This window comes from Limulus polyphemus, unplaced genomic scaffold (assembly GCF_000517525.1).
Source record: "Limulus polyphemus unplaced genomic scaffold, Limulus_polyphemus-2.1.2 Scaffold1288, whole genome shotgun sequence".
Classification (NCBI taxonomy): Eukaryota; Metazoa; Arthropoda; class Merostomata; order Xiphosura; family Limulidae; genus Limulus; species Limulus polyphemus.
Window position 1 is genome coordinate 111443 of NW_013666898.1, and position 12222 is coordinate 123664.

The following is a 12222-nucleotide window of genomic DNA, read 5'->3' on the forward strand; positions in this document are numbered from 1 at the left end:
TGGTAAGCTTAGAGTAAAGTGGATAAGGCGTATAATGATGTATGGTAAGCTTAGAGTAAAGTGGATAAAGCGTATAATGATATCTGGTAAGCTTAGAATAATGTTTATAAAGCGTATAATGATGTCTAGTAAGCTTAGAGTAAAATAGATAAATCGTATAATGATATCTAGTCAGCTTAGAATAATGTTTATATAGCGTATAATGATGTATGGTAAGCTTAGAATAATGTTTATAAAGCGTATAATGATGTATGGTAAGCTTAGAATAATGTTTATAAAGCGTATAATGATGTCTGGTAAGCTTAGAGTAAGTGGATAAAGCGTATAATGATTTATGGTAAGCTTAGAGTAATGTGCATAAAGTGTATAATGATGTCTGGTAAGCTTAGAGTAAATCATTCACCACTTTGAACTGAGTATTAGGATTGACTGTCACGTTTATAACTTGTCCACAAATGAAAGTTCAATATTACGTCTCGAACCACAGACTCTTCTATACGTAGTTTGACACATTAAGCTCTTGGCCATGTACGGCTCAAATATATATATATACTAGCGAAAGTACCCGGGTTCACTCGGGTTGTTAGGTTGATACATTTTAGATGAGTGTATCAGTGTGGGCATTCTGAACCCATTTTAGCATAAAAGTATAACCTATATACCTTTATTGGTCTTTTATTACGGTATGTGGCCTGTTTATAATACTCCCTTATAACATGTCCTGTGATTTGAAACTTAAAACTGATTTTAATCCTCTTTAATTAACGGGGCCTCTAAATCATAAAACAACAAATATTTTTTCAATTTTGTAGTTTATACGTGTCATTTTATATTTTCAGTACATAGTCGCTTAACAACAATATTACGTTATACTTTTATTGCTAAGAAACATGATATAAAAGCCATTGTTGGAACGCATCATTACCAAATCGCACTGGCTTTTCTATATATTAGAAGTTGTTATATAAGGAACCACTTCTCTTCTGTGTGTTTTTCGCTAGCTTACCTCATAAAAAGATGCACACGAGCATGGGTAAGTAATAATAAAAGGACGTGTATGTGTGTGTATGTGACCACCATAACTCCAAGAGGAAAAAACCCAGAGACTTGAAATTTTGCACACATACCATGTGGACCCTGGGTGTGTGCACCTGGGTATTATTACTTATATACATGCGTGCGCAAGCGCATCTTTTTGTAAGATATGCAAGCGAAAAACATACAGAAAAGAAGTGGTTCCTTATATTACAAATAGAAATCACACATGGAAAGACACGCGCCTGTGTGCGTGCGCACGTGCGTTTCTGTGTCTGTTTGACCGCCATAGCTCCAGGAGGAAAGAACCTAGAAACCTGAAATTTTGTACCCGTACTAAGTGGACCCTGAGAGTGTGCAACTGGGTATTGTTACTTACCCATGTGCGTGCGCATCTTTTTTATGAAGTAAGCTAGCGAAAAAACGCATAGAAAAGAAATGTGACCACCATAGCTCCAAGAAGAAAGAAACTAGAAACCTGAAATTTTGCAACCATACTAAGTGGACCCTGAGGGTGTGCACCTGGGTATTATTACTTATCTTATCCATGCACGTTCTCAACTTTTAATCAGGGAAGCAAGCGAAAAACCACATAGAAAAGTAGTGGCTCCTTATACTACGAATACAAATCAAAGACAAACACACACGTACATATGTATGTATGCGTGTGCACTTGCGTGTCAGTGTATTTGTGACCACCATAGCTTCAAGAGAAAAGAACCTAGAAACCTAAAATTTTGCACCCATACTAAGTGGACTCTGAGAGTGTGCACCTAAGTATTACTTATGTTATCTACATGCGCGTGCGCATCTTTTTAATGAGGCAAGCTAGCAAAAACCACACAGAAAATAATTGGTTCCTTATATAACAACTTCTAATATATAGAAAAGCCAGTGCGTTTTGGTAAGAATGCGTTCCAACAATGGATTTATGTCATGTTGCTTAGCAACAAAAGTATATAGGTTATACTTTTATGCTAAAATGGGTTCATAATACACACACTATCAACCTAATAACCCGAGCGAAGCCAGGTACTTTTGCTAGTATATATATATGTGTGTGTGTGTGAATCTATTAGTATGTTTCACATAACACTAGCACTAATCATCTTAGTATGCTAGTTTTAATACTACCATTAATCTTATTAGTACAAGTATAATAAACAAATTACATTTTATGAAGACAAGTAAGGATCGATATATACTTAACCTATACAGCTAGTAGCTATAGTGATATCGAAAGTTTTAGTGCTACAAAACGTATTGAAACAGGAAAATCAAAACTACAAAAACTGAGTAACTTAAAATTTAAAAATATCCATACTTTGGCAAGTCGCTGTAATTATATGTCCTATTAGTATGTTCATTAAGATAAAAGCAATGTCCTTGTTAATATGCTCTCCTATGTTTTTCACCAGTTATATTGTTAGGATGTAATTTTAGATATGCTGATAACCAGGGACGTTATTTAAGATGGGGCAAAGAGGCAGTTGCCTCCCCAGACCATGGTTTACATCCTTCCCCAGACATCGCAGGATATAATATAATTACATCTAATATTATTGATATATACATATATGTATCGATAGTTGCTGAAAAAACTTTGTCCCCACCCCACAGGAATTTTCCTGAAATTACGTTACTACTACTAATAGCCATCCTTTTTGGTATGCTCGTTATAATATTAGAAGTGCCCCTCTTAGTATCTACCATTTAGATACTGTTAACCATTCTCTTAGCATGTTCGTTATAATATTAGAAGTGTCTCTCTTAAGATTTACCATTTGATATGTTGTTAATCATTCTCTAAGTATTTTGGTATAATACTAGCAATGTCCCTTTTAGTATCTACCATTTGATATGCTATTAACCATTTTCTTAGTGTGTTCGTTATAATATTAGAAGTGTCCCTCTTAGTACCTACCATTCTATTAGTAGGTTCATTATAATATTAGATGTGTCCATCTAAGTATTTACAATTTGATTTGCTATTAATCATTTTTTTTTAGTAGGTTCATTATAATATTAGATGTGTCCGTCTAAGTATCTATAATTTGATTTGCTATTAATCATTTTCTTAGTATGTTCATTGTAACATTATAAATATCCCTCTTAGTATCTACCATTTGATATGCTGTTAACCATTCTCTTAGTAAGTTCATTATTTATCTCTAGCAGTCATCCTATATATGTGTTTCTCATGACGTGTTGGCATCTATATTAAATTTTCTAAAACATAAAATTGAGATGTTTTGTATAATTATTTTCCTTTAGAAAGAGATGAGTTGCAGAGACTTCAACAAGCCCTCTATTGTTTTAAACTTAAACAACGAAATCAAAATTTTTTATTGATGAACTATTTCCTAGAATCCTCTACAGTGGTTTTTAGCAGCAAAGAAGGTGTTGTAGAGAAGAATGTGAATTATTTTTTAATTTGTGTAATACTCATAGAAGCATATTACACATAATTACAAGTAAATAAAACGACCATGAACTTCAGAAAATCTTACAAGTTGTTTTATTTGCTCAACGTTTGGCCTATACGTCTTCATCAGAAGCATACAGTTTTTGTAATATCATTCACATCAAGGAATACAAAGGTCTCAGAGTAATAGCGTTCGTTTCGGAAATTGTTTGCTCCTTGTGAAGGCGTAAAGACGAAACTTTGAACGATTAAAACAAATTCTAAGATTCTCTGGAGTTCACGGTCCCTTTATATATTTGTAATAACATGCTTGAATTATCTGTTTATAAAGTTCTGTGCAAAATGAAGGCTATGAATAAGAGATTTTCTGTTGTTTTTTATGTATACCGAATAAAAGTACATTCAAATAATGCTTTAATTATTCTGCTTTTTTATGTGTAAAGTTAGTGTTTGACTTTTCTGACCTTTATATAGGAGAAAAGGCACAGGATGGCCCTATGGCAGAACTCTGGATTCCGGAACTGAGGAGCCGTGTTCGAATTCACGTAACGCCACTAAATATTACCCGCATTTTAAGTTGCTGGTGCGTTATAAAACTGACAGTCAATCCCTTAACATGGATGGTGGGCAGTAGAATACTGCTGATTGGATTCCTTCCTTCTGGTTAATAGTTCAAAATTAGGGACGGCGACAGATAACCTTCGTAGCTTTGTCATAAATACATAAGAAGAAATATATAAGAGAACGTTTTTATTAGTTTACTTCCGTAAAAAAGGGTTTACTCTCGAGAAGTATTTAACAAAACTGTTTATCTTCAAATGGTTATAGCCCGGTTATTATGTAGATATATTCGGAAACCTTTATCTGTTGGCATATCAAGAACCATTTTAAGAATAATTTATTGAACACGATGCTTAAAATCCGGTTGTTACTAGTCGTTTCCAGTGTTTGATATTACCATGGCGACTGCGTATGTGTGCAGAAATCACGTGATGTATATAAAGTGCATAATGATTTCTTGTATTGATATAACTAGAAGAAAAGAAAAAAAAAACGAATCAATAAATCAAGCATAAAATAAATATTGAACTATTGCTATTTTTATTTTGGATCTTAGCATAAACAATCTATTATGTTGTAATCGTTTGGGGTTTTCATAAATTTCCTGTGTGTTTCAACAAAATAAAGAACTCAACGCAAAACTTGTGGCTATTCTTCTGATTTGCTGTCGTTCACAAATTACTTGAATTTTAAAATTAAGTTATAAAGAACAGATATATTCAATAGGGCTTGTTGGGGCAATTTTACCTCAAAGAAACCTTCTTATTACGCTTTTAACGTTTTTAATTGCCCAACAGTGAAGTATTATGAACATATCTTGGACCAGAACGGATAAATACGACTCGTCCTGACCGGGGCCGGTCCTTGGGGTGGGCTACGTATGCCCTCACACAGGACACCCAACCTAAGAAGTTAACACTGCAATTAGCAGCTCTTGTCAATTTTACAGAAGTAGGGCTGCTGAGTACAAAGTTTTCCCGGGCCACATTTTGGCCTAGGTCCGGCTCTGGTCCTGACTTAATCATGAACAATTTGCTATAACATCCAGAACTCTTTGGAAACTTTTCTTTTGCAAACGCATGATTTAATAAAGTAGATTCAAATACTAGATAAAATACGGTTTTAAAATAATTCAAGGTGTTTGTATCGCAATTTTAAGGATAACTGCAGATGAACTCATGGACGAAAAGTATGGGTGGTTAGTTTTCGTGTATATTTTTGATTTGAAAAATATACACCAGATGGCGACAGGATTTCTTAAAACCCTTGTTTTTATGTTGAGTTTCGTGCAAAGCTACACTAGCCGTCCCTAGTTTTGAAGCTATAGACTAAACGGAAGTCAAAGCAACATCAGCCACCGACAACTCTTGGGCTACTCTTTACCAATGAATAGTGGGATTGAACATCACATTATAACGTCCCCACCGCTGAAAGGGCGAACATATTTTGTAACGGGTGCGATCCCGCAGATTGCGAGTCGAATACCCTAACCACCAGGCTCTTGTTTTTATAATAAAAAAATGAAATATACATGCGTATTCGCGAGCTTGTTCAGTTTCTCATAATTCTAGTAAGTATAATACTTGCTAATACATTATCAATTGGTTTGTTTGCATTATTATAAATTCTAGGTAAGCATCTTTTCAAATGTTATATACTCTGTTATTGAATTTCAAGTTTTGATATTCGTCTTAAATTTAAGTATTAATGTAAAACACCCACAAATATTGAGTAAAATTAACGGTACAATAACATAGAAAATTGCGTAAAGTTTATAATTTTTTGTCGTTGTATTAACTTCAAAACATTTTTATTACAGATGTGCATGTACACAAGTAGTGTACAGGTAAGACAAATAAGAGTGAACGCAACTGTCGCCAGTAGCCATATAACAGTTTGATACAGGTTGTTTGCATGTACCACTATGAGTGAATGACGTAACTTCAAAGACGTATGCAATTATTCTAAGGTTTTATCATTTTAGTTTTATTAGTATTTTTTAGGTCATAGAGTTTTAAAATCACACTTTCAATGTTAATTATAAACAATGTATACTGCTTTTGGCAGAACTGTGTTTGAGCACGATTGACTGACTATACGTTTCTGGACGATTGGCAGATTGGTGGTATTTCTTCCAGTTTCACTAATCTATAGCATAGCCTAATAGAAATATAGCGAAAATAATCTAGTACTAAAACAACAAAAACGTGTCGGGCATATAAAGCTGCCGGCTCCTTTCCATGTGTTTTGCTGTGACAGAGAAACTGTCACGACGATTGACGTAAGTATTGCTAAGCAACAACAGGCTGTTTAACAAGTTTCCAATGAATTGACACGCATACCGAGTAGAAATTTATTTATTGTATGCGAGTGTAACACTATTTTTTATTTGTTTGCTATTGCATATGCATATATATATATATACATATTTTGCCATTTTGTCAAGAACAAACAGAAGTTTTACATGTTTCTGGTAAATCGTATATTTCACGAAATATATAGATTAGAATAATTAATATTTGTCCATTAATACCCATAAAACGAAATAGTTTAGACCTAAGTGAAGGGAACCTGCCACTGGGGGCGCTGTAGTGCGTATCACCACGGACCAAAATCAGGCTGCACGCTAAAGTTTGTAGCATTCAGCTGTGTAGTTGATGGTGCGTAGAGTAGGAAAGTACTGTGTCAGTGTACTTTAACTGAAATCTGTATTTTTCTCTCTTGCACTTTGTAGTGGGGAAGCCTTGCTGTTCGATCTGATTATCTTTGTCACCGTTTAAGAATGGATGCTCTGAGTACTATATCGACCGATGGTCAGCGGTTTGCTGTATTAAGCTACGAACAGGTCAAGCGACTTCACGACATTATGGACGAGGTAGTACCCATTCACGGAAGAGGCAACTTTCCCACTCTGGAAATAAAGCTGAAAGATCTCGTGCGGGTTGTTCGGGCCAAGCTGGAACAAGATGCTGTACACGTGAAAGATATAAGGCTTAATGGTGGGGCAGCAAGTTATGTACTAAGCCCTGAAAATTCCTCTTATAACGATCTGGATTTGATTTTTGCCGTTGAACTGTCAACTCAGCGAGATTATGAGAGAGTAAAAGGAGCTGTATTAGATTCGTTACTTGATTTCCTACCAGAAGGAGTTAGTAAAACTCGAATAAGCAGTTGCAGTTTGAAAGAAGCATACGTTCACAAAATGGTTAAAGTTGCGGATAGTGACCGTTGGAGCCTAATATCTCTTAGTAACAACAGAGGGCGGAATATGGAACTTAAGTTTGTTACTTACATGAAGCGGCAGTTTGAGTTTAGCGTAGATTCCTTCCAGATTATACTGGACTCCCTGTTGTTATTCTACGATTGCGCCCAAATGCCAATGGGTGATACTTTCTATCCTACCATTGTTGCAGAAAGCGTTTACGGAGATTTCCAGGAAGCTCTTTACCATCTTCACAAGAAATTAATTTCTACTCGCAATCCAGAAGAAATCCGTGGTGGAGGGTTACTGAAATACTGTAACCTTCTTGTTCGAGATTACAAACCTGCATTGCCAGAAGACATAAAGTCCCTGGAAAGGTACATGTGTTCGAGGTTTTTTATAGATTTCAGCGACGTTGGGCAACAGCAAAATAAACTCGAGAGCTACCTTGCGAATCACTTCATCGGTGACGACCATAATAAATATGACTATTTGATGATCCTACACAGGGTTGTGGACGAGAGTACGGTGTGTCTCATGGGGCATGAGCGGCGACAAACTCTGACATTGATCGAACAATTGGCCTACCAAGTGTACGTTCAAGAACAGAGCCTGGCGTTAGCCAAAACACAACTTTCTCCATACGACTTGACATCCCCCGGCCATCAAATTGTGTTTGGTAACGGCTTCTTTTTCTCACCATATGTTCCCACTTGCTACCCATGTGGGTGGTTGCCCTGTGCGTGATCTTCCACTGGGGAAGTTCCGGTAAGATGAAAATGTGATTCTGTGATGATTGATCCTTTTGACAGAATGTAGAAATTTTCTGTAGAAAGTGGAGGTTTTCTTTGCCAAGTTAACGATTTGCACGGTGTCGGATTCTGATTATTTAAAAATCGATATTTTATACCATATGGGTAAAAAGCTAAGCTAGAGGGTTGTTTCCATCATTTCTAGGAGATTTTTAACCACGTAAGTAAAAGGGGATTAATTCATAATTCCATTCATAAAAAAAGCAAAAAAAAACAAAAAAAAACGCTGGTTTTATTTTATTTTTAAGCGCCTAGTTTGTGAAAACGTTGTGAGCTGTCAAGTACGATATTTATGCAAACAGATTAGGCCTAAAACAATAATGCAATGAGTATCCGACTAAAGTTGGTAATTTTTGTTGGTAACATATTATTCTCCAAGTTTAAAAACAATCGCTTCGTTAATTTGGATGCTTCAGGACAGACAGCAAAAAGAGTTGGTTAGAATTTTGAAAAGGAAGGATGTATAATTATTCTAGCTTTACAGTTTATTCGTTGAATTAGGCGGCTCTCGAACTTAGTAGTAGAACTAGAAGTTAAAGTGGAGTATGTGTATTCGTTGATCTTTGACTTTGAGTGAAATTGGCCAAGACCTTGAATTCATTGTTTTGTTATATTTTAACTGCATTTTCCTAATAACTGTGTGTTTAATAATATCCATATTATAGTTCTTTATTTTTTATGATCAGTCATTATTGAAGCTTGTTATTTAGTTAAACGCAAATATTCACACTGATAACTTTAGTAATACTTTGCTGAACTTTTGGAAAGGTCAAATCACGTAGTTATTTTGAATTCTCCCGTTTCACACTGCGAGTACTCTAGAAAATCACGATAGATAACATTACCAGACATTTGAAAACAATATTATGACCGATCTAATAATATTAGGTATACATAGTCTGCGCAGCTCCGATCAGAAAATCTACCCCTTGTGTAGCCATACAAGTTACCATGCGATAAGTTTTAAAACATTTAGAATCATCTTATTTTCTTCTTTAAACCAGGCTATACACAATACAAAGCACCGCCAAATAAAACTCTTACCATTTGTTTTCGTGTCTACTCCTTAAAAATTAATTCCTAAATGCACCATTCCGCTACTAATAAAAAGTTAAAATATTTTGTGTTTAAGAAAAAGGTGAAGTGTGCAATGTGTAGTGTTATATTAATCATTTAATGTACAACGAATGGTTTTATAAAATGTATAGATTAATCCGAAGTGAACACAAACTTGTAAGATGAAGACGTTGTATACTCCACCACTTTGTGTAATAAAATGTTCGCAATCTGTAGTTTGTATGAAATATAAAAAATTACTATTATCGTTGTTGGACTACAAGGCATATATCCTTGTGTAGCTTTCATTCATTAATGTTTTAATTAGTATTTAATGTTCTATTAAGTATCACTTTTAATCATCAACTGGCTTTAATAATTCGCAGCTCAAATAGCAAAGAATAGTGTTTCACAAGACTTGTAACCAGGCCATATATTACTATTAGGCTTAGTGGTATCATACTCTTGTTTTTAAACTGTTCTGTTAACAAAGCACTGTTAATTCTTGTGAGAAGTGTGTTCAAACAAACTCTTAACGTGGAGAAAGTATTCATCTGTTTGTTTTAACTTCAACATATTTCGTTTACCATTTCTATTAAAGGATTTCTATATTTGCGATATACTGAGTGTGAAAAATGCTAGTTACACCTTTAATATTTGTGTTAATAGAACTTGTATTTTTTTTATTTTGTGAGAAATAAATTTTATATGTATTGAATGTTATACGAGAATAGAAACGTAAAAACTTAAAGGAAATGAGAAGTCAGAGATTCACTGGTTTCAGTAACATTAACCTTGTTGCAGTTTGTATGCTGTATGACCTTGGCCAAGGTTATTTTATTTCAGTGGCTACATGAAGTTGAGAAATTGTATAAAGAAAAGTGACTTATAGAATAAACTTCAAATTTGATCACAAAATCACTAGTATTTAGTATTTTAAAAGTTAAGTTCTTCATTAGATGTGTAAGGTTTTCTTCTTTCTTTCAAGTAATCTAATATCAGCATGTAAAGTTTTATTTATTTTTTATTCAGTGGTTAACAGAAGAAATGCACATAGTGCTTTTGCTGGTAACTCACTCTTAAGCCTAAAATTGAGAACGACACTTGTACTTTGTAGCAGTTTGTTGTCAGAATCTCAAAGTATAGAATAGTCCTTTATTTAGCTATGAAGAAAAAATATATTTGTGATAATATTATTAACTTCTATCAATAAAGATCTCTGTTTAGGGACAGTTTATGTAGTTCATATTCGCAAACAAAAGCTTTGTTTTCAAACGGCCTTGCTTTTACTTCTTACAGTAGACCGCCTAACTGGGTTTGTGTCTGTAACAATTTTATTACCACTTGACCGTTAATTTCTAAGGTTTGACCTAGTTTCATCCACTGAATCATGTACTTTAAGAGGGGAATTTTAGCTTATCTTCAACTGTTTCAAAATTATGTTAACATCGATTGTTAGCGTAGACGTCAGTGTACTTTTGTTCTCAACTTACTGTATTATACTGATAACTACAACTGGCTTGGTATCACCCTTCACGCCCACCTGAACTTTTACAGATTAAATTTAATGTGTAACCTAAAGAGTTATGCGATACCGCCCTGGATAGCATAAGGTTCAGGTGTCGGTCAATATTTATCCAAGAAACGTGTAAATGTATCACTTGGATATATTTTGGGTATAACTGTTCCTTATGATTCTCTAGGTTACTCCTAACATTCCATAATGCGTCTGTCATATTAAAATGTTACCAAATTTCCAATGCGTATAAATAGATTATTTTGCTGTAAAATCACCGAACGATTAATTTTACAATGCGCCTTGTCCAAATCAAAAATTCCTTATTTCCTCAGTCAACGTGGTACTGATACGAAGAACGTTATCAAATCGTTTCTTTTTAGAAATGCTAAGTTGAATATTAATCTGGATAAAATTTTTAGGCAACTCGAGCTTAATCGCCCATATAAAAAATGTTTTTTTTTCATTCAATCGGTAAGTTCTAAAAAAAAAAAAAAAAAGTGCCTATCGTCTGTTTTTCTCTTTTCTGAGTTCCCTGATAAAGCACGGTGGTTTTTTTTTTCTTTGTATGATAACTGGAGCGTCATTACAGAACAGTTCAAACAGTATAAAGTTGTAAATTCGCAAAATAATAACCTAATCTGGTAATTACTATTCGTAAACAAATATAGTGATAATGTGTTTTCAAGGTGTCGAGAAAGAGCTGTAGTAAATGTATATTACAAAGAAATACATTTTTAGTGCGAAGAAGTACATTTTGTCATATCTACGGTAAGTTTCTGCAATGCAATCTGTTTGGTTCATGAAGAAAGTAAGATCGTTATTTTACATGTGGCTAAAACTGGAATAAAAGCTATCAGATGCGACTCCTTCTGGCCCTCTATGAATAATGTCCTATCGTGACATTTTCTCCTTATAAATACAAAAAAAAAAGATAAAGGGAAATTAGATTAACAACCTGAGCACGAAGGGAATAGCCTTGTGATGGAATGTAATTTTAAACGGTTCGTAATAATTTTAGAAAATTGTTGTTAGAAAGCTTTTTTTAAAGAAAAAAAAGGAGAAAGCAAATCGAAAAATGTTCCCAACAGCTTGTTAAGAAATGCCAACAGTGAGCGGAAACCGGTATGTCTGCTTCCTTTGTTGTGTGTCACGTGACTATACAGGAACAGCATTCTACAACTAGGTTAGTTGGAGTACTCAATCCCAAGGACATTGCACAGAGTAAGCCAAAACAATGTTTTCACAAGAAAATGCTTAATTTTAATTTTCTTTCCACATTTTGTAGTTTCACTGACACTAAAATGGTGTTAAGGTATATCCCACTTTTCGCTTTCGCAAGTGTTCATTTTATTTAAATATGAGAAGCACCATTTTAATAATACGGAGTTAAATTTGCTTCCAGTACAAATGCATGATTAATTTGCTGATCTGAAGAAGGATTCTATATAACCCTCCACACACACACACACACACACACACACACACACACACACACACACACACACACACACACACACGTAAGTAAACGTACGAAGTAGTATTACTTATACTAACGTCGCCGTACGTTACGTTACGTTAGAAGTAAGTAAGTTAAAGTTATTAGTTACTTACG

At 34.4% G+C, this 12222-nt stretch overlaps 1 protein-coding gene and 1 long non-coding RNA gene across 4 annotated transcripts in view; one reads left to right on the forward strand and one right to left on the reverse strand.

Annotated features, from left to right (window-relative positions):
- LOC106462947 (protein FAM46C-like) overlaps positions 1 to 8744 on the forward strand; it is an 18721-nt gene extending 9977 nt beyond the window's left edge. For 2 of the 3 annotated variants that reach the window (XM_022390343.1, XM_022390342.1), the window contains exons 2-3: positions 3935 to 4005; positions 6756 to 8744. In XM_022390343.1, coding sequence (XP_022246051.1) covers positions 3958 to 4005; positions 6756 to 7970 — 1263 coding nt within the window. In that variant the 5' untranslated portion in view covers positions 3935 to 3957 and the 3' untranslated portion in view covers positions 7971 to 8744. The remainder of the gene's footprint in view (positions 1 to 3934; positions 4006 to 6755) is intronic. The other variant, XM_013922916.2, reaches the window with a different exon arrangement.
- Positions 4196 to 12222, reverse strand: part of LOC111086646 — a 105914-nt gene continuing 97887 nt past the window's right edge. Inside the window, exon 3 of the long non-coding RNA XR_002611381.1 lies at positions 4196 to 4492. This is a non-coding gene — a long non-coding RNA (uncharacterized LOC111086646). The remainder of the gene's footprint in view (positions 4493 to 12222) is intronic.